The sequence below is a fragment of the Balaenoptera acutorostrata genome, chromosome 12 (genome assembly GCF_949987535.1).
Source record: "Balaenoptera acutorostrata chromosome 12, mBalAcu1.1, whole genome shotgun sequence".
NCBI classification, from domain to species: domain Eukaryota; kingdom Metazoa; phylum Chordata; class Mammalia; order Artiodactyla; family Balaenopteridae; genus Balaenoptera; species Balaenoptera acutorostrata.
In genome coordinates this window covers 9,099,178-9,126,327 of record NC_080075.1, presented here as the reverse complement: position 1 = coordinate 9,126,327, position 27,150 = coordinate 9,099,178, and the positions used below count along the sequence as shown (strand labels likewise).

The 27,150-nt window shown below is 40.4% G+C and overlaps 1 protein-coding gene across 1 annotated transcript in view; it reads left to right on the top strand.

Annotated features, from left to right (window-relative positions):
• Nucleotides 1-27,150, top strand: part of VWA3B (von Willebrand factor A domain containing 3B) — a 234,457-nt gene that overhangs the window by 115,082 nt on the left and 92,225 nt on the right. The window contains 5 exon segments of the mRNA XM_057558670.1: nucleotides 480-578; nucleotides 7,388-7,570; nucleotides 16,972-17,099; nucleotides 19,985-20,127; nucleotides 26,227-26,343. Of these exon segments, the coding sequence (XP_057414653.1) occupies nucleotides 480-578; nucleotides 7,388-7,570; nucleotides 16,972-17,099; nucleotides 19,985-20,127; nucleotides 26,227-26,343 (670 nt within the window).

Below are 27,150 nucleotides of genomic sequence, written 5' to 3'. Positions count from 1 at the left end.
TTTACAACTTTACAGTTTCCTGTACCTCCGGATTGCTCATGACACCACACTCATGTTTGCTGAATATTGGGTGTCATGAATCAATCCTCGTTGGAAACTAACATGGTCCCCGCCCGGGTGTATTCAGGCTGCATGTTTAAGCCGTTTCGACAGCTGAATGAACAGTAACTGAGTTAGTGCCTGCCACAGAAACACAAAGATAAAATTGAATTAAGAACTCTGTCGTCAGGACAGGAAATCCATCATCCTGGCTTCTAGCTATCCTGGGACTGTCTGCATAGATGCTTTTATGACATATCCAGGGATTTGTCTTCTTGGAATTCCTGGGCTTAAATTATTATCTCAATCTAATTTAAATGTATCTTTTATTTCATAAGTACTTTTCTTTTTGGAAGCAGAGAATAAATAACACTTGTTTGTGAGATCTTTTTTGAGATTCAAGTATGTACTTGGTATGTCTCTCTCTCTCTTTTCTGTAGATTGGAAGTTCCACAAACACCTTGAGTGCCCTGCAAATTGCTTTTGCTGATAAAGAAACACAAGTAATCTACCTTTTGACAGATGGGAGACCTGACCAGGTACTTATCAAAGTTGGGAACAAAAAGGGACTCACTAATCCCCTGAAAGTGAATGCTGAGAGTGGGTTTGGGGGACCTTTAACACTGCCACTAAAAAGCTGTTGAGAGATACTTGCTTGGCTTAGGGACGCAGAACTGAGGTAAAAAACACATACACACTGAGAAATTCCTTTGTCTACTACAACAGTGAGGAGAATTTAAGTGACAGTGAGTGTTGTTTGGTTAATTTGATGCACACCCGTAGACCTGGAGACCAACCCCATGAAAGGAGATGTCTGCCTTCCATGGAAGACTGGTTTATATTTTATTATAAACTAAGAGTGAGGAGATTCTTTTTGATTTTTTTCCTTTGGGGACGCTGAATCTAAAACATGTCACTGCACAGTGTCCTTGGTTTTATCCCTAATTTTAACTTAGTAATCATTTAAACAAAAGCATGCCTTTCTGGTGAAATGTTCTTTGTTTTGTTTAGCCTGACTGGAAAATATTTGAAAAGTTTTAGCGGCGTCTGTTCATCTTCTTTTGAGCTTTGTGAATGAAAGACTAATGCTCTGGGCATTAAATAAATATACGGATGTGCAGGCCAGTACAATGTAAATTAACCGCTAAAGTGAATTAGTATCAACTTGTTTCCTTCATTGTGAAGTGTCTGCATGTGAAGACTGCTAGGCAAATATCCAGGGCTTAAATACTAAAGCAACTGGATTTTACTACAGTGTTAGATTTATGGCCGAGAAGTTGTATAAAGTGAAATTTTATTTGGAATGATTTTCCTATCAACTTCACTACACTTTCTATTCAGAGGCAATTTATTGTGCCCTGTGTATGCTCCTTGTGTGGCGGCTACACGTTTGAGGCTATGGAGATGAATAATATCCCGCCCTAGGGGAGCTTACACGTTGGAGCATGTGCTAGCATATACAGTTAATTCTGATAAGATATAGGGAGTGGAGTTGCCTGTGCTTCGGGCTGTACGGGAGCAGAGTGATGAATTCTGCTGTACACGATGGAGAGAAGGCCAGGCAAGATTCCACCGAGGAGGGCACATTTCAGCTGTGTCTGGAAGAAGGAGAAGAAATTTCCTAAACAGGGAAGATTACTGGTATCCTGGGCAGAAGGAACAGAGGTGTGAAAATATGTGGGCTGCTCGGGGGAACAACCCGAGAGCAATGAATGGAAAAGTGTCAGGGCCGAGTCTCGGAGGTTTGGTTGGGGGAGACTGTGAAGGTCCTTGAATGTCACACAGAAAGGATGGGCTTTACCTCAGTAGGGACTCTCAGAGGAGCAGATGGTCCCATCCACCTGTGCGTTAGAGATATGCCTCTAACGCACAGGTGGATGGGAGAGCCAGAGAAAGACTAGATCTTGGGCTGGTGAGGTCCCACCTCAGGGAGGAGTAGCAGAAATGCGGAGGAGGGGACCCTTCAGAGATGAGATCATAGAGGTAGCATCAAAGGACTTGGTGGCCAGTTTGGGGGCAGGAGGTGGGGGGCTGGGTGAGGAACAAGGGAGAAAGGGGTCAAGATGACTGATTTCTGGTGTCTAGTAATTGTTATTAACTGATTGAAATCTAAAGAAGGAAAAGATCTGGGGGTTTCTGGTGGAGGAAGCTGAGTTTGAGCTCCTGGAGTTCATGGCTGTCCAAAAGCCCCTAGATGGATGGGGCTGGCATTTGGGGGAAGAAGTAGGCTGCAGGTTCTGACTTGCAAGTCATCTGGACAGGGGATCTTTTTCTTGTTAATAAACCCTAACTGATTTTATTGTAATTTAGAAAATATAAGTAAGCATATAATCATAAGGAAAAATAAGATGTAAATTGTTCATAATTCAATTTTCTGCTCTTTCTCATCTAATTTATGCAGTTTTTCCAAGTCATGAGAAATTCTTCAGAAACATCATTCTCAATGAGTGCATCATATTAAATGACATAGATTTAATAAAACTACCTTAAAAATTGACTTGATTTAATTTTTGAATAGTAGTACATTCACATGGTACAAATGACAAGGGTATGAAAGGATAGAATGTAGAGAAAATCCTCCCTCCCACCTCCTTTCACCAGCTAGGAGGCAGGTGAAATGTATATTACCAGTTTCTTGCATCTTCTTTGAGAGATAGTTTGCTATGCAGACAGATATTTGTTTATGTATATTTCCTTTTAAAATACATAAATGGTAGCATATTACACACACAATTCTGCAACTGTATTAATAAAACAATATACCTCGGAGATTGCTTAATATCATTTCATAAAGAGCTTCCTCATTTTTTCTATAGCTGCCTGCTATTCCATCACACAGCTACTTAGTCATGTCCCCCGGTGATGAATGTTTAGGTTATTTCAATCTTCCTGTTATATACAAGGTTGCAGAAGTAACTGTGCACATATATCATTTTGCACATGTATACCTGTAGCATAAATTCTGAGAAGTGAACTCAGTTAAAAGGTATATGTTTTGATAGATACTGCCAAATAGCCCTTGAAGAAGATTTACCAAGTACCACTGTACCAGCAGTGTGTTGAGAAGGATTCTTGGTCTACAGTCCATCATAGACTTACGAGGGTCTGGAATCTCCCAAAATTATATAAAAAATGCACTCATACATTTCTCTGGGGAGAAGATCAGTAGCTTGCCCCCAAATTTCCAGAGGGTCTGTGGTCCACTTAACGATGAGGCAGTAGGGAAATGAACGACTTGGAATCAGAAATATGCAAGTTACTGAAAAAGTGATTTATAAACTCTTATTCAGGCATTTCATATTTGTATCTGCCTTTTCCCCACAAGCAATCTACTTATTTTGCATTATTCCTCAGACTCGCAAAAAAGCAAATGGATATTTGATATTCATGTTCTATGTAGAGGACATTAAGATGTACCACTCAATCTCGATTTGTTTTTGAATTTTCACTGACTTTGTAGGACCTGAATATGTAAGACCAATGTCACTATTCCCGGTACTCTGCAGAATTTTCTACTTGGAAGAACACACAGAGATGCTGTTTAGGATTCAATTCCATGAACATCAGCGTGCTGCTTGTTTATTAAGTGTTCAGGGCAGAATTATATAAAGACAAGTCTTTTAATTAATCAAGTTCAAAGGGTTCTTCATGAACCTGGGATTGCTAGGTGTCCTTTGGTGGGCATCTGTAGGTGCAGATGGACACTGCAGGGCCTCTGTCAGGAGCAACCCAGCACATCTTTGGCTGTGGTTATTTGGGGACTTCTTTGAAGTTAGGGACTCACCTCGCAAGAATGGACGTGAGGAAGGTATCTGCACCGTTCTAAACAAAAACGGATGGATAATAAAGCCCCACGTAGGGTATGTGAGGGATGGGGGCAGGGGAAGGCACAGGGTGACCCCCTCTGCACAAACAAACCTCCTTCAGGCTGTTGGGAGAACCGTCCCTGCCTTTCTTGGCACCCCTGGTTGACCTTGTGGTGAAAGGAACATCTGGCCGCACACCTGTTTAGACTCGGGGACGAGGGCACTGGGGGAGAGTGTCTCAGGTGTGCTGCTTGGCCCCATCTTAGGGACCGACAGGACCTCTGAGGGGAACAGACTAAGGAGTCCTGGGCTGAGAAAGGCTTCCTCAGTGTCCTACAGACGTGGCCCCCGCATTCCACAGCCCTGCGAGCTGAGCTACTATAGTAAGTGGCTGGGAAGAGTCAGGGTGACTCAGGCTGTGGTGGTGAAAGGCTTACTTCAACATACTGAGTCTTCTTTTAAGCTGTGAGGACACCCACCAGTGAAAAGGATCCTTGGGGGCTGCAGGGTTGGGGCAGGAGGACAGGCGTGGCTCTCTTCCCTTGCAGGGATGGAGCTCCTTCTGCAATCAAGGTGCAGCCCCGCCTTCTGGCCAACTCTCCACCACCACGCTGGGCACTAGAACCTCGTGCCAGTTTAGCAAACACTACCTGGGGCTGTGTGCTGGTGGGGGCCTCACAGCGGCACACGTAAGAGACTTTCTCATGCTCATGCTCTCTTGAGCTGTCAGGACTGATGGAAATAAACAGCTTTAGAGCCAGAGACCTGGGTTAGAGCTCATCCCCAGCACTGCCCATCTGAATGACCTTGGGCAAGTGCCCCCGATGTGAATTTCCTCATCCATGACTTAGAGCTAATGCTCCCTCCTCACAGGGTTGCTATGAGTGAATGAGGTGATATTCTTGTGAATGCATTACATGGAGATTATACATATATATATATATATATATATATATATATATATATATATATATATATATATATTGTTTTGTTTTGTTTTTTTGCCACCCGGCATGTGGAATCATAGTTCCCCCACCAGGGATCGAACCTGTGCCCGCTGCAGTGGAAGCACGGAGGCTTAACCACTAGACCACAAGGGAAGTCCCTAAACACTGGGGTTTTTTTGGGGGGGGGTTGTTTTTGTTTTTGTTTTGGCATTCCACAGATATTTACTGAGCACCTTTTATGTGCCAGGTACTGCTATCAGTCTGGGATACAGTGGGGAGCAAGATAGACAACATACCTGCCCTCAGTGAAGCTTCTGTTTTATGGTGAGATAGGCAATGAGCAAATGACTATATGAACTAATGTCAGGTAGCGTATGAAAGATGAAAATGCTACCCACAGTCCCTGGCACCCACACTGTTGGCACTAAATCGACGTTAGTTTCTTTCCCTTCCCAAATATCTCAGCTGTAAGTCAGTATAGGAGTAATTTCTAGCTAAAACCCTATCTATCAAATTAACAGAATTTAGGTCTAGCATCTCTTTAGGCCTGGTATATGGGACTGAGGGGCAGTGGCCAGGAGTCCTGTAAGAAATGAGGATAATGATAGTACCTTCCATGGTGGGTTGTAGGGGGGATGCAGGGAGAGAGCACAAGCAGAGCCCTTAGTGCCCAGCACATGGTAAGTCCTCAAAATGGAAGCTAGGTTGAAGGAAGAGCAGGCAGCAGAGAGGACTTTGCTCTGTCCTTGAAGTTGACAAGAGGGATGGGATCAGCCCTCAGCTAGGTTAGGTTGCTGTTTGGTTAGGAACCAGCCGATGGGCAGAGGGGAGGGGAGAGAAGAGAGGAGGAGAGGTGTGGGTGGGCTTATGGGCAGGGACAGGCTCAAGGCTGGTCAGATACAGAGACTGAAGCCATGTGTAAGTGGTGACTGGAATGAGACCAGTCTCTGGGGAACCACTCAACTGGCCATCTCCCAGTGGTGAGTCCAGAGGCCTCCCTCATCCCCCTGCCTCCCCAGGGCTCATAGCAAACGTATAGGAAGGGTTAACAGTCAAAGGATAGGAACTGGGGGTGGAGAGTGGGAACTGGCTGAAGGAGCCAGCAAGTTGGGTCCATCAAAGAGGGACTGAGAAACGCAGAGGCAGTGGAAGCAAGACAATCAGAGGCACTTCTGAGGGTGCTCAGCTGGGTGTGGTGGTGCTGGTAGAGAGGTGGCAGGGCAGTTCATCCATCAGTCATCTTTCCTGAGAGTCGGGTGATGTTTACGGAGAGCCAGTCCTTACCAAGAGACGGTCTTTATTGCAAATGGCGTGGAAACAAATAGTCTGGCATTGCTTCTAGTAGTAGAAACTCTTTGAATCTAGTCTTACCACTTAAGAGGTTGATGACCCTAGGAAACTTAATCCTTCTGAGCCTCAATTTCTCCATCTTTAAGTGGAGTCCATATCCATACCTACTGTGCCAATTAGGGTTTCATGTGACTGGGAAAAAAAGCAAAAGAGCAGAACAGTGATGGCTGAAACAATGGAGAGATTTATATCCCTATGGCTACGAAGCCCAGCGGAAGGTAGTCTAGGTTATACAGCTGTTCAAGGATGTCTCCAAGAAATAGGCTTCCTTTTATCTTTATGCTTCACTGTCTTTGTGTGTGACATCCACCCTCATGGTCACAAAAGAGCTGCTCCACTTCTAGGCAGAGTGTCCACTTTCCAGGGGGCAGGGGTGAAAAGGGAGAGGATATTAGCTTTTTTTTGTTAAGTCTTTGTCTTTTTATTGGCAAAAATAATCTCTCCCTTGAGACTTCTGCTTATATCTCAATGGAGAGACCTGGCCACACCTAGCTGCAAAAAAAGTGTCAGAAGATGAGTTTCTATGTGTGTATGTGTTGTGTTTGTTTGTTTGTTTGTTTTTAACTAAGTATGTTGCTACCATAAAAAGAAAACCAGGGCTCTGAAAGTAAAAAAAGGAGAGGTAGGCAACTAGCCGTCTTTCCAAAACTCTCTCACAAGATGGTTGTGAGGATTAACTGGGATATTATGTCCCCAACAGAGTGCCCAGCACATGGAAGGACCCTAAATCAATGTCTCTTTTTTCACTCTGTGGGAGACACATTGACAGTGGTCTAGAAATTACTCTTTGGGAGTAGATGCTTTGGAAGCCACATGGAGATCTGGTGGCCTCACTCTGTAGAATCCCAATAGCCAAGGTGTATTACCCATGACCCTAATACTTTAAGCGCTCAGAAGTATAGCCCAGCACTTTAAAAGCATGGACTCTAGGCTTAGGTGCACTGAAATTGAGTAGTTTGGTTAGTCAAATATTTCTCCCAGATTTTTTCCCACCAAACTGTGAGCCCTCAGAGGGCAAGAGCTGAGTCATTGGTCTTCATACTCTCACTATCTGGCAGTGTTTGCTTTGTTTATTGAATTGAATTTACACCTTTCCAAGAAGTCACTCTCCGCTGTATACAGGATTACTATTTGAGAATTTCACTATCTAGAGCAAATACTAGGGATTTTCATATCTTTTTTTTTTTTCTGTCTCTTCCTCTCTCTTTCCATCTCCCCTTTTCCCCTCAAAATGTATCATTTCAGCCACCTGAAATGGTTATAGAGCAGGCCAAAGGTTTTCAGAAAGTTCCTGTTTACACCATCTCCTTCTGTTACAATGATGAGATTGCAAATGGATTTTTGAAAGAGCTTGCTTCTTTGACTGGAGGAGAGTTCCATTCTTACAGTTTCGGTTACAAGGATCCCTGTCCTCCAGAGGCTGTTCAGGTAAGAGCTTAATGGGCTGAGAACAGTGTTCACTTATTTCAGCACTAATGGCTGGAGGCCCATGGATGAGACTTTAATTGGGAAAACAGGAAGCACAAGGACAACTAAGTTGAGAAAATGAATCACTTAACAGTGAGTGTACTACAAAATGTGGCCTAAGGACCACCTGAGCTAAGGCACCTGTGACAATGCAGATTCCTGGGTCCTACTTCAGAGCTACTAAATCAGGCTCTAGGCATAGAGGCCTAGGAATCTTAATATATTTTGTTTTTTTTCTATGGTTTTTATTATGGAAAGTTTCAAACAAACACAAAAGTAGAAGAGTATATGGACCATGTACGTATCAGTCAAATTTAACAATTATCAACATTTTGCCAAACTTCAGGAATCTGTATTTTTAACAAGCATCCTGGGGGTCCATACATAAAGTTTGGTAACCATTGCCTGTTTACAGACATTTGTGGGAAACTTTCAAAAAATTCAGATGTTAGGTAGTTGTCTTCTGACTTCTCAGGCTGTATAACCACGTGACACCTGATAAAGCAATCCATTTTAATGCACTAATGGGAGAAAGTAAATAAAATTCTATGCTTCAGTCTTCCAGTCTTGGCCTGATGATATGCACTTCAAGAATGCCCTTCTGTGGGCTTCCCTGGTGGCACAATGGTTAAGAATCCACCTGCCAATGCAGGGGACATGGGTTCGAGCCCTGGTTCAGGAAGATCCCCCATGCCACAGAGCAACTAAGCCCGTGCACCACAGCTACTGAGCCTGTGCTCTAAAGCCCGTGAGCCACAACTACTGAGCCTGCACGCCTACAGCCCGTGTTCCGCAACAAGAGAAGCCACCGTAATGAGAAGCCCGCCTACCACAACAAAAGAGTAGCCCCCACTCGCCACAACTAGAGAAAGCCCGCGTGCAGCAATGATGACCCAACACAGCCAAATAAATAAATAAATAAATATAAAATCCTTTAAAAAAAAAAAAAAAAAAAGAATGCCCTTCTAGAGAATGTGGTTTTTGTCTTACTGTCTGCTCTGAGGAGTGACAAACCAGAGTACTGATCAATGCTTACATGTGAGAAAACTACCACAGTCTGGGGAATGAATCATCCAAAGGAATTGGAGGGAACAGTACTCTGAGCTCACACAAGGCAGAGAATACTACTTCCATCAGTTATACTGGAAAACCTCATAATCTTATGGGCATCATTAAAGAATGATCTTCCCTTAGCAGTGGGAACAACCAAACACTTCTCAAGTTCTGTATAGAAAATCTTAAATGCAAGACCTGAAAGGATCAGTCCATTTCCAAGGAACTTAACTGCATCCCTGAACAAACCCCAAGAATAATTATAGGAAAGCAAAAATATCCACCACTCAACAAAGTAAAATCGACAGTTTCTGATATCCAATCAAATAGTACCAGGTATGCAAAGAAGCAGGAAAATACAGGTCCATAATGAGGAGAAAAAACAAACAAAAATTGAAACATGTAAAACTGACTCAGATGTTAGTATTAGAGCAAGAAAATAGTTATTGCAACTGCATTTGATATGTTCAAAAAGTTAGGGAGAGAAATGGAAGATACAAGTAAGACACAAATCAAACTTCTGGAGATAAAAAAGTACCATGTATGAGATAAAAAAATACATGTAATAGGATGAACAGCAGATCAGACATTGCAGAACAGAAGATTAGTAAACTGCAAGATAGCAATAGAAATATCCAAAATGTAACATAGAAAAGACAGAGAATTAAAAGCAAAAAAACAAACCAGAAAAATAGAAAACAAGGCATCAGAGAGCTGTGGAAAAATTCAAGTAGCTTAAACATATATGAAGCAATAGTGACCAGAAATTTTACAAGTTGGATTAAAACTGTGAATCCACAGATCCAAGAAACTCAATGAATCCCAAGCACAATAAACATGAAGAAAACTACACCAAGTTACATCAGAATCAAACTTCTCAAAAACAGTGACAAAGAGAAAATTTTAAAAGCAGGTGAATTATATACAGAGGAACAAAGATAAGAATGACAGCAGATTTCTCATTAGAAACAATGCAAGTGAAAAGAGAGTGATGTGACATTTTTAAAGTACTGAAAGAAAAACAACTGTCAGTATAGAATCTATACACAGAATATATTTCAAAAAGCAAAGTTAATAAAGATATATAAAAACTGAAATAAGTCATCACCGATAAACCTGCAGTACAAGAAATGTTAAAGAGAGTACTATAGGTAGAAGGAAAATCATACCAGATAGAAATACAGATCTACACTAAGGAATGAAGAACAAAGGAAATGGTAACTGCATGGGTAAATATGTAAGTTTTTTTTCCTTGTTATTCAAATCTAACTATAAATAACTGGAGGGGTTTCCAGTTCCAGCAATAATGGAGTAGCCCCATTCCTCCTAGGTCCTCTGTCTTACAGCTTAAAAGCCCTGGACATAACACAACAAACAAGCAAAGGAAGACTCTGAAAAGTAGAAAGAAGGAGGTGGAATGCCTGGGGACCTCAGAACTTAAGGAATGACATGGCATGAGTTCTGTGGGTTTTGTTGTTGTCTTCCATATACCCCAGATGGGGCACTGCCAAAGCCTCCAACCTGGAATCCCTAACAGGCACAGACCCAAAAATGACCCAAGAACAACCTATTTCCCCTAGCTTAGCCAAAGACCTTTTTGGCAATACCTGCCCTACTCCAGCCATACACCAATGGGAAGACTACATCCCCTTCCCCAGGATTTCAGTGGAGCTGAACAGGGAGATGATCTTCCATACCACCCACCTGCTCCATGGAAGGAAGTGATGGTGCTCTGATATCCCTGTCAGGTGGTTTCAGTATATCTGCCCAGAGAGCTAATATTCCAGCCCCGACATGGTGGAAGCCAGTGGCAATGCTTCTCTGCTGGGGTAGTGTGAGTGGGGCTGAATGGAAAGATGATTCTCCAAACCCCACCAGGCAGAAGCAGGTGTGCTGCAAATCCTGTGCTAGGGTAGTATCAGAGGATTGAGAGGGAAGCTGATCATCCATCCTGCCCGACTCCAGCAGAAGTAAGCAGTGCCCTCATTCCCCAAGCAGGGTATTGTCCAAGGCGTCCAGTGGCAAGCTGAACCACTGTCCCACCAGGCAGCACTGAGACTTAACAAGGCACTATGAGGTCAGGGGTGTCACTTCTATTCTTCACCACAACCTTCATGGCAGTGGGATCAGCAAGGAGCTAAGCTTCCACAAACACCCAGCATCAATGAAAATGAAAAAGTAAGTGTGGGCTGGGGATAGGTGACACTCCACTTTCCCCCATCCCTTGTGTCAGTGAGGCTTGGTGGGAAGCTGCCTCCACAACACCCACCAGCATAAGATAGATGAGGTAGTGTGAAATAGGACTAACCCCACAGCGGTCCTCCCCCAGTGGAGAGCTGAGCCTCTACCTCTACCCAGCATCAACAAGGCCAAAGGAGGTGTGCTATGTGGGGCTACTCAGTGCTCTGTTAACCCCTACCCTTAGGAGCTCTGACTGTGAACTAAGTGGAGATAACTGTCCCACGAAAAGAGAGCTGAACTCCTGACTCTGGCCACTGTGACAGTTTGCCTTGATGAAAACAGCTGGAAAAAAAAAAAGGAATCACCAGATACACAGGTATGCCCAAACGAAAATGAACTTTAGCTATAAAAGTTCCCAAATATATAAAACATGTACCAGAAAAACAGGTTTACTGGAGTAAGTGAGAGGACTAGCCAAAGGGACACAGCCACAAGTGGCCCCCTCTGGGAAGCCTCTTTATCCCCATGGTCCTGAGACTCCACCTCTGTTCAGAGACGCCAGAGTGGGAAGGAAAAATAGGCAGGAGGGACCCAGCCCAAGCAAATGGTCCACTCCAGGAAAACCCTTTATCAGTGGGTCAAAGAGAAGTTCTCAATTTGCTTAGAACTGAATGAAAACAAAAATGCACATCAAACTATGTGGAACGCAGCTAAAACAGTGTTGGGAGTGAAATTTATAGCACTAAATGCTTATGTTGGAAACAAGAAAACGTACTGAATCAACAATCTGCATTCTCACCCCAAGAAACTAGAACAAGAAGAGCAAAATAAACCCAAAGCAATCAGAAGGAAGGAAACAATGAAGATAAGAGCATAAAAATCAGTGAAATTGAAAATAGTAAAACAGTAGAGAAAATCAATGAGACAAAAAGCTGTTTCTTTGAAAAAAAATTCTCTCAAGAATTTGATAAAACCTCTCAGAAGGCTGACAAAGACAAAGAGAGCAGACACAAAGCACTAATATCAGGAATGAAATAGGGGACATCACAGTAGATCTCACAGTTATTAAAAGATAATAAAAGGAATACAACAAACAACTTTGCATTCATAAATTTGACAACTTAGAAAAGAAATGGACCGCTTCCACAAAATCCACCAACTACCAAAATTCAACCAAGATAAAATGGACAATGTGAATAGCACTAAAATCATAAACTGAATTTATGATTTTAAAACTTCTGAAAAAGAAATACCAAGGCTCAGATGGCTCCATGGAGAATTTTACCAAACAGTTAAAAAATAATTAAACCAATTTATTTCAAGAAATAGGAGAGATCACTTCCTAATTCTCTTTATGAGGCCAGTATTGCCTTGACACCAAAACCAGAAGACAGTATTAAAAAAAAAAAAAATCCACAGACCAATATACCAATGAACAACGATGCAAAAATCATCAATAATATATTAGTAACCTGAATCCAGCAGTGTATAAAAGAATTATACATTATGACCAAGGGGGATTTTATTCAGATATACAAGGCTGGTTTGACATTAGAAAATCGATCAATGTAATCCGGCATATTAACTGGCTAAAGAAGAGAAATCATATGGTCATATTATTGTGCACAAATATCCTTGACCAAATGCAACACCCTTTAATGATAAAAAACTCTCAGCAAAATAGAAATAGAGGGGAACTTCCTCAACTTACATCAACTTAATATCTACGAGTAAAATCATACTTAATAGTGAAAGATTGAATAATTTCCTCCTAAGATCAAGAAAGTGGCAAAGACATCCACTCTCACCACTCATATTTAACATACTACTGGAAGCTCTACCCATGACAACAAGGCAAGAGAATAAACAAAAGGCATACAGATCGGAAAGGGAGAAATAGACCTGTCCCTATTTGCTCGTAACATATTGTCTACACGTAAAACCCCAAGGAGCTAAAAAACAAAACAAAACTCCTAGAACTATTAAGTGAGTTCAGCAAGGCCACTGGTTACAAGATCAGCACACAAAATTCAGTCACATTTTGAGAAGTCAAAATTAAATATTCAATATTATTTACAATTGCTCCAAAGAATATGAAATATTTAGATATATATTTAAAAAATATGTACAGGATTTTTATGCTGAAAATTACAAAAGGCTGAAGAAAGAAATCAAAGAAAACCTAAATAAACAGACAGGCGTATAACTTGTTCATGGATTGGATGACTGAACATATTAGAGATCTATTTGATTTATAGATTTAATTCAATTCCTGTCAAAATCCCAGAAAGATTTTTTACAGACATGGTCAAGCTTATTCTAAAATCTATATGGCAAGTCACAGACCCTAGAAAACCCTACAAATCTTGAAAAAGAAGAATAAAGTGGGAGAAATAATTGCAGTATTAAGGCTTACAGTGTAGCTGCATTAATTAAGGCAGTATGGCTTTTGTGGAGAAACAGACACCTAGACCAATGAATAGAGTATAGAACCCAGACGTATACCCACACAGTATGCCAAACTGATTTTTGACAAAGGTACAAAAGCAATTCAATGGGGGAAGGAGAGCCTTTTCAAAAAATGGTTGGAGCAATTGGACATTCAGAGACAAAATAGTGAACCTCAACCTAAACCTCACCCTTCATGCAAATATTAACTCAAAATGGATTATGGACTTAAATGTAAAACGTAAAACTATAAAACTTCTGGAAAGAAATATGGAAGAAAAGCTCAAGGACCTTGGACTAGGCAAAGAATTTTTAGTCTCAAGACCGAAAGCATGATCCATAAAAGAAAAGACTGATAAATTGGACCTCATCAAAAATAAAACCTTTTGCTTTGCAAAAGGCCCTGTTAACAGAATGAAAAGACACTGGGATTGTCTGCCGTTCCCTTGGGAGAAACTGGATGAAGAGTACATGGGATCTCTCTGTATTATTTATTACAGCTGCATGAAATCTACAGTTATTTAATTTTAAAAAGACAATTTACTGGTAAAGCAAAAAATAATAATAAATTCAACATCTAGTGATAAACTGCTCAATAGACACAAATTACCAAAACTCTCTCAAGAAGAAATAGATAACCTGAACAGCCTTACATCTACTTAAGAAATTGAATTTGTAGTTAAAAAACCTTTATGCATAGAAGCCTCCAGGCCCAGATTGCTTCACTGCTGATTTACATCAGACATTTAAAGGAGAAAATAATATCAGTCTACACAAAATCTTCTAGGAAAATGAAAGGAGGGAATACTTTCATATGAGGCAAGCATTAACCTGATACCAAACCCTCACAAATACAATCAGACAAGAAACTTATTGGCTAATATTCCTTATGCATACAGAAGTCGAATGCATAATGACCAAGTTGGGTTTATCCTAGAAATGCAAGTTTTGTTTAACATTTGAAAATTGATATACAATTCACCAAATTAACATACTTTATTAAAAACTTTACAGTCATCTCAATTTATGCAGAAAAAGTTTTGACAAAATCCAACACACTTTTCTAATGAAAGCTCTCAGCAAAATATGAACAGAACAGACTCCCTCATTCTGATAAATGGCACTTAGGAAAAACCTACAGCTAACACCATACTCTAATAGTAAAAGATTGTATGGTTTCCCCCTCATATCAGTAAAATGACAAGGTTGTCTGCTTTCACCACTCCTATTCAACAGTGTAATGGAAATTCTAGTTAGCCCAATAAACCAGAGGACAGGAAAACCATCCAGAATGGAAAGAATGAAGTAAAACAGTCTTTATTTTCATTCAGCATGGTTATGTATGTAGAAAATCCAAAGGAATATACAAAAATGCTACTGGAACTAATCATTGAATTTAGCAAGATTGTAGGATACAAGGTCAACATACAAAAATGAATTTTGTTTCTACATATTAGCAAAGAACAATAAAAATTGAAATAGGGCTTCCCTGGTGGCGCAGTGGTTGAGAATCTGCCTGCTAATGCAGGGGACACGGGTTCGAGCCCTGGTCTGGGAAGATCCCACATGCCGCGGAGCAGCTGGGCCCGTGAGCCACAATTGCTGAGCCTGCGCGTCTGGAGCCTGTGCCCCGCGACGGGAGGGGCCGCGATAGAGAAAGGCCCGCGCACCGCGATGAAGAGCGGTCCCCGCACCGCGATGAAGAGTGGCCCCCGCTTGCCGCAACTGGAGAAAGCCCTCGCACGAACCGAAGACCCAACACAGCCAAAAATAAATAAATAAATAAATAAATAAGAAAATCCTTTAAAAAAAAAAAAAAAAATTGAAATAAAAAATATCATTTACAATAGCATCAAAAATACGAAACATGTAGGGACAAATTTGTCAAAATATGTGAAAGGGCCTGTATACTGAAAACTACAAAACATTGCTGAGGGATGTATCTTGTTTACGGGTCAGAAGACATCACAATGTTAATAAGTGCGTTCTCTCTCAATTGATCTTTAGATTCATCACAATCCCAATCAAAATCTCAGCAGGCTTTTTAAATTAAAAATTGACAAACTAATTCCATGGAAACTTTGAAAAAGAAAATCAAAGTTGGAGGACTAATACTACCTGATCTAAAGACATATAAAGCTATAGTTATCAAGACAGGGTGGTATTAGTGTAAAGATAGATATATAGATCAGCAGAACAGAACAGCAAAACCAGAAATAGACTGACACATATGTAGACAACTGATTTTCAACAAAGATGCAAAGGCAATTCAGTGGAAAAAGGATATAGTTTTTTTCCCCCTCAAAAATGGTGTTGGAACAATTGGACAAAATAAACACAATTTCCTCCATACATCATGCCATATTCAGAAATTAATATGATACATGGATCCAAATGATACATGGATCCAAATGTAAAATCTAGGTCTTTTTCCAACTAGAGGAGAACATATGAAAAACCCTTTGAGACACTGTGTTAACCCCCAAAGAAATTTTAATAGGATATCAAAAGCATAGTCTATGTAAGAACAAACTGATAAATTTGATTTGATCAAAATTAAAAGCTTCTCTTTAAAAAACAATGCTAAGATAATGAAAAGACAAGTTGTAGACTGGGAGAAAATGTTTTCAAATTGTATATCTAATAAAGGACTAGTATCCAGAACATATAAAGATCTCTCAAAACTCAAAGAAACAAAAAATGAGCAAAAGATTTGGGTAGACACTTCATCAAAGAAGATATATGCATGGCAAACAAGATCATGAAAAGATGGTTAACATCATTCGTCATTAGGTAAATACACATTAACCATGATGAGATACCACTACACAGCTATTAGAATGGCAAAAATTAAGACAACTGACCTCATCAAGTGTTTGCAATTATATGGAGGAACTAGAACTCTCATTCATTACTGGAGGGAATGTAAACTAGTACAACCATTCTGGAAAAGTTTGATAGTTTCTTTAAAAGTTCAACATCACCAACCATATGATCCAACCATTCCATTCCTATTTATTTACCCAAGAGAAATGGAAGCAGATGTCCATACAAAGACTTGTGCACAAATGTTCACAGCTTTAGTATTTATAATAGCCCAAACTTGGAAACTCAAATGTCCATCCACAGGTGACTAAATTTTGAATTCAGTATGTAATAGAATACTACTCAGCCATAAAAATGAATGTACTACTGATTCATGCTACATCATGGGTGAATCTCAAAATAATTATAAAAGTAAAGCAAGCTAGACCAAAAAAGGGGTATATACTATATGAGTCCATTTAAACAAAATTCCAGAAAATTGAAACTAATATTATATAGTGACAGAAAGGAGATGAGTAGTTGGTTGGGGGAAAAGAGGTTTTGAGGCAAAGGAAAGGCGGATTTACAATGGGAAACTAGGAGACTTTCGGGGGTAATGGATATGTTTATTATCTTCATTGCAGTGATGACTTCACAGGTGTGAATGTCGAAACTATTCAAGTGGCACACTTCACGTACATTCAGTTTATTATAATATAAATGAATTATACCTCAATTGGGCTGTCTAAAAAAGGAATAATATAAGAACTACATGAAATTCTTTAGATTCTTCTTTTCCTGATACAGTTCGTTTTCTGTTAGAAATGTTTGAAATCTAAACTCTAATCTCCTAATGCATTAACTTATTTTGGCAGAATGAAGATCTGACTCTTTTAATTAAGGAAATGGAGCAGGGACGCAGTGACCTGGAGAAGGTACAAGACCTTTACTCGGAGTCCTTGGTCATGGACTGGTGGTACAACGGAGAAAAGGACGGAGACAAGTGAGTACAGCAGAGCTCCCACTTCCCCATCGCAGGGGGTCCTCTAGGATGCTCTGCTGGATCTCTTTGCCACTTCTTTCTGCAATGCTTTGTGAGATTTCTTTTAAAGAATCACATAGTATGATTATGTTAGGATTTTTGTTTAAGCAAAGGGAACTCATAATCTAGTAAATTAATAAAGATTGGCAGACTTTCCTGGTGGTGCAGTGGTTAAGAATCCGCCTGCCAATGCAGGAGACACGGGTTCGAGCACTGGTCTGAGAAGATCCCACATGCCACGGAGTAACTAAGCCCGTGCGCCACAACTACTGAGCCTGCGCTCTAGAGCCCATGAGCCACAACTACTGAGCCCGTGTGCCACAACTACTGAAGCCCACATGCCTAGAGCCCGTGCTCCGCAACAAGAGAAGCCACCTCAATGAGAAGCCCACGCACCGCAATGAAGAGTAGCCCCTGCTCACCGCAACTAGAGAAAGCCCAGTCACAGCAACGAAGACCCAACGCAGCCAAAAATATAAATAAATAAATAAATAAATAAAATTTTAAATATATTAAAAAATAATAATAATGATTGGCTTAGAGAGGCCGCATAGTCATCCTTATATGTAGATTCTGAAACCCTTGCATGGGCCCTAAGGATGTCTCATCTCCACCCAGTGTGGACAGTACCCCCCACCAACCCAAGCAGTGACGGAGCAGAGCGGGAGTGCTGTGTCATGAAGGAGATCTGACTCAGGGTCAGGAGGCCAAGGTCCAGACTTCACTCTGTGTGACCTTGGTGGATCTCCATATTATCCATTGCTATGGGTCTCAGTTTCCTCATCTTTAAAATGATGGCTGTGGTGGTAGGATTTCAGATAGATGATTTCCTCGGGTCTTTTCCCATCCTATATTCTAATATGTTTATTTTGGGGTTTTGTTTGTTTGGTTGGTTGGTTGGTTTTGGGGGTTTTTTGGCCATGCCACATGGCTTGTGGAATCTTAGTTCCCCAACCAGGGATTGAACCTGGGCCCTCGGCAGTGAGGGCACAGAGTCCTAACCACTGGACCGCCAGGGAATTCCCTCTAATATGTTTCTAACTAGTAGTTCTTAAATAAATATCAAAACCACCCTAACAAACACTCAGAAAATGTGTCAAATCTTATTTAAATGATTTCACATTGTACACATATTCAAGTGTCACAGCTTCATATAAATACCCCATCAGAAGGATGTCTTTTTATTTAAAAGAGTGATAGCAAAAAGGAAAGAAATTGAAAATACATATTAATCAGGATTTCTCCTGCTTCGAAATTTATTGTCTTCCTCTTAGCAAATTAAGCGTTTAATATGGGCTGGGGACAGGGCATGAGCATGGAATCAGTAAAAAGATAAATGTTATACCAGGCATCTCTTATAATGAGATTTTACAGCATTATTTTTTTTAATTTGTTTGGGAAAGCTTAGATACATCTCCTAAATCTGGAGAATTTAAGCAAATAAACTAAGAAATAAATGAGCAGCACATCAGTGTCAATTATCTTCTCTATACTTTCAGCTAGTACCTTACCTGTCTTCCCCTTGCTTAATCAAACTAAAAAATCTCAGGACAACATGACCAGCTATTGCTTGGAAGTTGGTTTGGTCAGTTGACTGTATCTGCTATTGATTGACTAGTAGATGTATTCTTGATTTTTTTATATGTATATATATTTTAGGGGCTATAAGGAGCAGGTGCTAGAGTCATGCAGAGGAGTGTTTTAATCCAGGCTTCCCACCATTACATGTTAGTAACTTTGGGCAAGCTACTTAACCTCACTGAGCCTCAATTTCCTCATCTATAAGAGGGGAATAATGGTCATCATAGGGTTGTTGGGTGGATTAAATGAGGGCATGCCTGGCACATAATAAGAGCTCTGAATTAATATAAAGAAAAGAGTAAAATGCAGTGCCTCATTCTATAGATATTATGCTTCTGTAGTTCCTTATAACATATCATTAGGAAAAGTTAATTCGCCTACCTAGCTGTGGTCGAAAACAGATTGAGTTTTTTACCAGGTGAAATAAATGTTACAGCCTCCAAATCTCATCTCCCTTCTTTCTTTTTCAAACGTTTACTGAGTACAAATCATACGCCAGGCGAACTGGGGTGCACAGATGAATGTAAGCCTGGGCCCTTGTCACAGGATGCAGTGTGGTGGGGCATCATGGGACACTGGGCGGGTGCTCCGTGGAGATGGGCTTGGAGGGGGAGGTGAAGGAAGGAGGGCGTGCTTTACAGTGTTGGAGCAGGAGGTTGTTCTGGAAACTCCTTTCTGTGGCTGCTGTGTTCAGAGTGTCAGAGAAGGTGTGCCTGGGAAAATATTTAGGAATTTTTTGGGGATCCCTCCTGGCCCGAGATCTTCAACAGAATGGTTTGCCATGATCTGGTGCTGGCAGAGGGTTCAAGGCAAGGGTTTCCCTTCTCTGGCTTTTATAAGAGCTAGCTGTTCAACCCTTTAGTTAGAGAAAAGGGTTTCTATAATGCTTTCTGCTTTACAACAGACTCTTTCTCGAGTTAATCCTCTCATCAGCTCCATGCTGTTAGTGCCCAGCTGATGTTTCCTGCAGTTCGTGGGTGAGGGAAGTGATGAAATTTAGAGGATTGAGCGACTGCACTTAGTCACATAGCTGGGAAGGAACAGAGCTGTGATGTGAGCCAGGGCTGGGCTCCTGTCCACTCTTCTGCGGGGCAGAGATAAATGACTATTCTTATTTTAACCAAATATAAGGGAAGAGGCTCACTTCTTAAGCTTGCAGCATTCAACACGATTGTATTGATCTAACTCTGCCTTCTTGAGGGAAATTTTGTTTCCCCCTCCTTTTTTTTTCTTTCATCTTCTTTGTCTACTTTTTATCTAAACAGGCATCAAAAAGAAATCTGTTCCATTGTTTCAACCCCAGAAAAATGTGCAAAATCTCATGCTGATGTCAAATCAACACGAATGTTGAAAGTACCAGAGGACCTGTCAAGTCAAAAGATTCAGAAAAAGAAAGTCCTCCACGCAGGTATCAGTGAACAAAATGGTTGACTCTCATTACCAGTTTTCCTTCAATGCAAGAAGGTAGAATAAAGCTGAAGCCCCATAATATTTTAAAAGAAGCCTAAACCTGTGTTTTTTAAATTGAAATTTTTATCGAAGTGATTATACATTCACATGCAGTTATGAGAAATAATACAGAGAGCTCCCATATATCTGCTTTTCACCCAGCTTCCCCCAATGGTAACATCTTGAAAAAATAGTACAATTTTGCAACCAGGAGATCGACATTGATACAATCCACGATCTTACTCAGATTGCCCCAGTTTTACATGTGTTCATTTATGTGTGTGTATGTGTGTACTTCTATATGATTTTATCATACGTGGTTTCATATTTCCACCATCACAGTCAAGATACAGAACATCTCCATCACCACAAGAATCCCTGGCATTGCTCTTTTATAACCACAGCCATCTCCCTCTGACACCCTTTCCCAACTCTTGGGAACCACCTAGTTCTCCATTTCTAAAATGTTGTCATTTCAAAAATGTTATATAAAATGGAATTATACAGCACATAACCTCTGGGTTTTGGCTTTTTTCACTCAACATATTTTCCTTGGGATTCATCCAGATTTTTGGCAGGTATCAACAGTTCAATCCTTTTCATTACAGAGTAGTATCCTGTGATATGGATGTACCAGAGTTGGTTTAACCATTCGTCTGTTGAAGGACATCTGGGTTGTTTCCAGTTTGGGGCTATCACGAATACAGCAGTTATAAACATTTTTGTATAGGTTTTATGTGAACATAATTTTTTATTTCTTTAAGATAAAGCCCAGGGGTGCCATTGCTGAGTCATATAGTATTTAATGTTTAGTTTTATAAGAAACTGCCAGACTATTTGCTGGAGTGGCTGTGCCAATTTATATTATCACAGCAAAGAACGAGTGATTCAGTTTCTCCACATTCTCGCCAGAACTTGGTATTGATTGCCACTATTTTCTATTTGCACTGTTCTGATAGGTGTGTAACGTCTCATGGTGGTTTTTACTTGCATTTCCCTAATGACTAGTGATATTGAACATCTTTTTATGTGCTCATTTACAATATATCCTCTTCAGTGAGATAGATATCCTCTTCCATATATCCTTTTCAGTGAAATGTCTGTGCCCATGTGCTTTGCCCATTTTCTACGTGGATCGTTTGTTTTTTATTGGTGAATTTTGAGAGTTCTTCATGTATTCTAGATACTAGGTCTTTATCAGATATGTCGTTTGCAAATGTTTTCTCCCAGTCTGTAACTTGTCTTTTCATCCTCTAATGAGGATCTTTTGCCAAGCAAAAGCTTTTAATTTTGATAAGATCCAATTTATCAGTCTTTCCTTTATGGATCATGGTTTTGGTGTCAAATCTAAGAACTCTTTCCCTAACTCTAATTCCTGAAGATTAGCTTTTATGTTTTTTCCTACAAATTTTGTAGGTTTATATTTTACATTTAAGTCCATGATTCGCTTGAGTTAATTTTTGTATAAGGTGTGAGTTTTAGATCAAGGTTTTTTATGTTTGTTTGTTTGTTGTCTGGCCTATAGATGTTGCTTCGGCAGCATTTGTTGAAAAGGCTATACTTACTCCATTGAATTAATTTTGCACCTTTGCCAAAGATCATCTGGGCATATCTGCGTGGGTTAAATCTAGATTGTATGTTCTGTTTCAGTGATCTGTGTGTATATCTCTCCACATAGATCACTGATCAATGTCTTCATTAATGTAGCTACATGGTAAGCTTTAATATCAGATACAGTGATTCTTCCAACTTTGTTTTTCTTTTGCAAAGTTATTTTAGCTATTCTAGGGCCTGAAATTTCTGCTTAAATTTTAGAATATGTTTGTCTGTGTTTACTAAAAAACCTCTCAGATTTTGATAGGAATTGCATTAAATCTATGTAGATCAATTTGGGAACAGCTGACATCTCTACAATGTTGATTCATCCAGCCTCTGAATGTGGCATGACCCATGAACATGACCCCTGACCATGACCATGTATTTAAATCTTCTTTGATGTCTTACAAGCAGCATTTTGTAATTTTCAGCTTACACATCCTGTACATATTTTGTTAAGTATATACCTAATTATTTCATTTTAGTATTTGGAACAATTACAAATGGTACTGGTTTTTTAATATAGGTTGCTGTATGTTCATTGTTAGTGTATCAACATGTGATTGATTTTGTGTGTTGATCCCGTAATGAACAACCTTACAGAACTCACTTAATGGTGCTAGGAGTATTTTGGGTTTTGTGGGTGGTTTTTTAAAAATTTTGGTGTGTGTGTGGATTCCTTACTGTTTTCACATATACAGTATGTTACCTGCAAATTTGGACAGTTTTATCTTCTTTTCAAGTCTTTCTGGCTTTATCTCTTTTTCTTGCCTTGTTGGCAGAAGCTAGAACTTCCACCACTATGTTTAATAAGGGTGATGAGAGTGGGCATCCTTGCCTTTATCCTGGTCTTAAGGGGGAAAGATATTCAATCTTTCACCAGTAAATATGATTTTAGCTGTAGGTTTATTGTAGATATTCTTTATCAAGTTGAGGAAGTTCCCCTCATTCCCAGTTTTCTGAGAGTTTTTATCATGAACTGGTACTGGATTTTGTCAAATGCTCTTTCTGTGTCAAATGATATATCATATGGTTTTTCTTCTTTAGTCTATTGATATGATGGTGGATTACATTGATTGCTTCAAATGTTGAAGCAGCCTTGTATGTCTGGAATATCTTCCACTTGGCCTTAGTGTTTATTTGCAGTGCTTTTGAGTGTAACTCTTTGTATGGTTTTTGTAATGGTTTCTCTGGGTATAACAGCATATAAATATGACTTATAACACTCTTCTGGTATCAACATTTTACCACTTTTTGTGAGTGTGGACATCTTACTTCAGTTTAGGTTTCTTTGCCTTCCGCAGTTTTAAATATCATTGTCTTGAGTATCAGGTGATGCTACAGTTTTTATTTAAATCATCAAATATGATTTATAAATCTCAAGAGGAAAGGATAATCTATTGTATTTACCATATTTTTGCTCTCTTTTGTTCTTTCTTCCTTCCTGATTCTCCAAAATTCCTTCTTTTATCATTTCCTGTCTGTTTGAGGAACTTCCTGTGTTGTCTTTAAAGGTAGGTCTGCTAGCCACAATTATTTTTTATTTTTTCTTTGTCTAGGAATGTTTTTATTTTCTCTTCGTTCTTGAAGGACATTTTTGCCATATTCAGAATTTGCAGTTGATTGTTCTTTCCTGTCTATAGTTGAAAAACATAGTGCCTCTTCCTCGGGCCTCCTACTTTTTAAATGTGAAATTTGCTGTTGTTCAAACTGGTGCTTCCCTCTAGGTACTGGGTCCTTTCTCTCTGGCTTGCTTTAAAAAATTTTTCTTTGTCTCGAATTTTCAATGTTTAACTCTAATGCATCTTGGCATGGATTTCCTTGGGTTTACTCTGCTTGGGGTTTGCACAGCTTCTTGATTTGTATGTTGTATCTTTCACCAAATTGGGGACGTTTTCGTCTATTACTTCTTCAAATGGTCTCTCAGTCCCACTTTTTTCCTCCCTGTCTTGGGACTCTGATAATATGAATGTTGGGTATTTTGCTATTATCCTACAGGCCCCTGAGGCTCTGTTTATCTTTTCTTATTGTATTTTCTCTCTGTTGTTAAAATTGGCTGAATTCTATTTTTCTGTCCCCAGAGTTCTCTGATACTGCCCTTTACCATTTTCACTCTACTATTGAGCTCATCCAACAAGTTTTTTTTATTTCTCTTATTTTATTTATCAGTTCTACAGTTTCCACTTGGAAACTTTTATAACTTCAATTTCTTAGCTGAGATTTTCTGTTTGTTTATTTGTTTCAAGAGAAATTGTAATTAATTGCTGAAGCATGTTTTCTGACAGCTTCTTTGGGATCCTTGTCAGATAATTCCAGCTTCTGATTCATCATGGTATTGGCATCATTTGATTGTTTTTTCTCCATCAAGGTGTGATTTTCTTGATTCCTGATATGATGGATGATTTTTTTTACAGTATCCTGAATGTTTTGTCTATTCTGTTAGGGACCCTGGATGCTGTGTAAATCTTTTATTTTAGGAAGCAGTTGTCCTGTTTAAAGTTAGCCCATAGGTCATGGCCTGCTCTTGTGGGTTGTGGTTCCAATGGTAATTTCGTTTCCACAGCCTTTGTGGTGTTATTTTGGTGCTTGGTTTCCTGGTGTCACTGGGGCTCCTACTGGTGCTGCCTGAGGGAGCAGAGGAGTATCCCAGGCCAGGATGCTAGACGCCTCTCAGTGGAGGAAGGTTGTGGTGGCTTCCCCTGCCACAAACACACTGTCTTTTGCGTGTCCCCATGTCTCTGGGCAGGAGAAGAGAGCCTCAACCCCATAGGGACCAAGAGGCATTGGCTGAAGCTTGGTCCCTCTTGCATGATCTGTCCATTTGCCCTGGGGTCTCTGTCTTAAGCCCATGGGGACAAAGAGGATTCCCATACTGGGCCACTTGTGCAGTAGCATCCCTTTTGCCAGTCCTGCCTGCCCATTCCAGTAAACGTGACTTTTGCTAGAAATGCTACTTGCCACTCATCCTGAACATTTTAATGGCCTTTTGTCATTTGTACCATTTCACTTAGATTTGGGCTTGTTGCTATTGGTAGGCATCCCTGTGCTGAGTTTTTATTCTGTTTCAATTTTTAATTTAGAAGAGTGATGAAATGTGGTGACTGACTGTACAGAGCTGGGGGAGTAGTTAAATCCTTGAATCCGCTGCCAGATCAATATACTTTTACTCCTTATTTGCAAAGTTTGGGAATAGTACACTTGTTCTGTTTGGGGACTTTGGGAGCTAAATTTCATTTTCATTTGGACACACACCTGTTGTTTTTGCCCAGCGATTTTGATCAAGGTGGCCTGCCGGTGTAGTCAGGGGCAGGAGTTCAACTCTCCTATGTGGATCATTCATCTCTTTTGCTCACAGACATAGCTCCTGAGAAAATTTGTCCTTCTTAATTCCTTGTTACAGAGGCAACCAAAACAGGAATCACCCTGTTTGTTGCCTAGAAAAACAAATAACACATAGCACACTCCTAACTCCATGCATGGAGACCACTGGTGTTACCTTTCTGTGCAAAAGATAGACAACGCAGATTATTAGCTAATTATTCACTCTAATTGTCTAATTTCTTGTAAGAGAGGGTAAGTCCCTTCTTGTCGAAAATAGGACACATTTCATTTATGAATACTACCTAAAGCCTTGGTACTACAGAAGGCATCCAGGTCGTGAAGTACAGAACACATTTACAATTAGTGTGGTTTCTGTGACCACATGGGAAAAGCAATCAACATGTCTTGGTACAAACTTATTATCCTCTAAAGCACACAGATTCAATGTCAGAATTTGATAAGTGTCTACTTGCTAGTTGAAAGGACCCAACAGAGGGTAGAAAATAATATAAACAAAGGCTTAGACAGCAACTGTGGTCAGCAGAGTTTCTAAAATGAACTACAGAGATGTCCCGCTCTAAACGCTGCAAGCTGTGAATGTGATGGGGCATCACTCCCATGATTCTGGGAGTGATAAGAGTGTTATGTGACCTCGGCCAGGTTCTCTAGGAGAGCCCAGTGTACTCGTGTGAGCCCCTGAAAGCAGGGTCTTTTACCAGCTGGTGGCAGAAGAGGAAGTCAGAGAGATTTGGGGCATGAGGGGCATCGGCGTGCCATTGTTGGCTTGAAGATAGAGGGGGCCCATGAGTAGGAATGGGGGTGCTTAAGGAGCTGAGGCAGGCCCCCAGCTGACAGCCAGCAAGGAAATGGGACCTCAGTCCCGCAACTGCAAGGAAATGAATTCTGCCAACCGCCTGAATGAGCTCGGAAGCAGATTTCTCTCCAAGAGGGGCAGAGTTTGAACTCAGATCAGTGGAGCAAGCCATTACCGCAGCATTTACTTGGTAACAGTACTGTCCCCCTGAGGGTTGGGAGACTGAACCTGCTTTCTTTTTAAAGGATCCAAGAATGTAGTTGCATCTCATAAAATACCTCCTTCCAACCCACATTCCTTTAACCCTTCTCCCTGTGGTACCCACAGAACCAACCAAAACCAGCCTACTCAGGAGCCAGCTCTCCACCCTCAGGAGCTCAGCTTGCAGTGAGAGGAAGGACGGCCTTTCCAATTCCAGCAGCTGGAACACTCCAAGCGACAGAGGCAAGCCAGCAAGGGTCTCTATGTCAGGAAGCCCAGGGTGGTCTCCCCTCCCCAGTGTGTCTGCTCCTGAAAGAGCTGGGTAGAGGTACTTTGGGGGGAAACAAATAATTTTTCAGTGAGTCCAGATAGCTTCCTCTTCAAAGGACTCCCTTGTAAATCAGGTCGGCTTGCTTTAGTGAACTGGATTTTCTTAGGGTCAGACTTGCATATATGGTGCCTGGGTGTTTAATACACCTGTGGCTCGTGTAACCGCGGCACTAGTGATGATGCTTGCTCTAACTCCGTGGTTTGAATTTGAAAACCTAATACTTCATAGTTGGTTTATTTTCTTCCCCTCATTCACAGGCGGCGCCATCCGACAAGCCCCTCTCTGACCCGTATTGTCAGGCTTTTGGGGGCTAAATGTGAGGAAAACGAGACTTTTCCACTCAATTGTTGTGACTACTGATAATATCATTATTCTTAAAATAGTAAATTTTAAGAGTAAATTTCCTAAAAGTTTAATTCCTGTAGCACTTTTCCCTATCTTTCAAAGAGGTGATAAATAATAAACCCCCAGCTAAACACACACGTCCACACAAGCCCCTAAGTAGTAGGAAGCACCTGAGGGACAAATTTACACCTGTTGTTACTGAGCCATAGCTTAATCAAACCCTGTGTTCTTCAGTGCTGATCCGTGTGATGCCTTTTCCTCTGTTTCAGTTAACCTGACCTATTTCCTGAATCTGCTACGTGCACAGTCCTTTAAGGGGCTTATCCCATGATGATTGGGATATGATTTCTTAGGCATTTAACTAGCTCACTCCC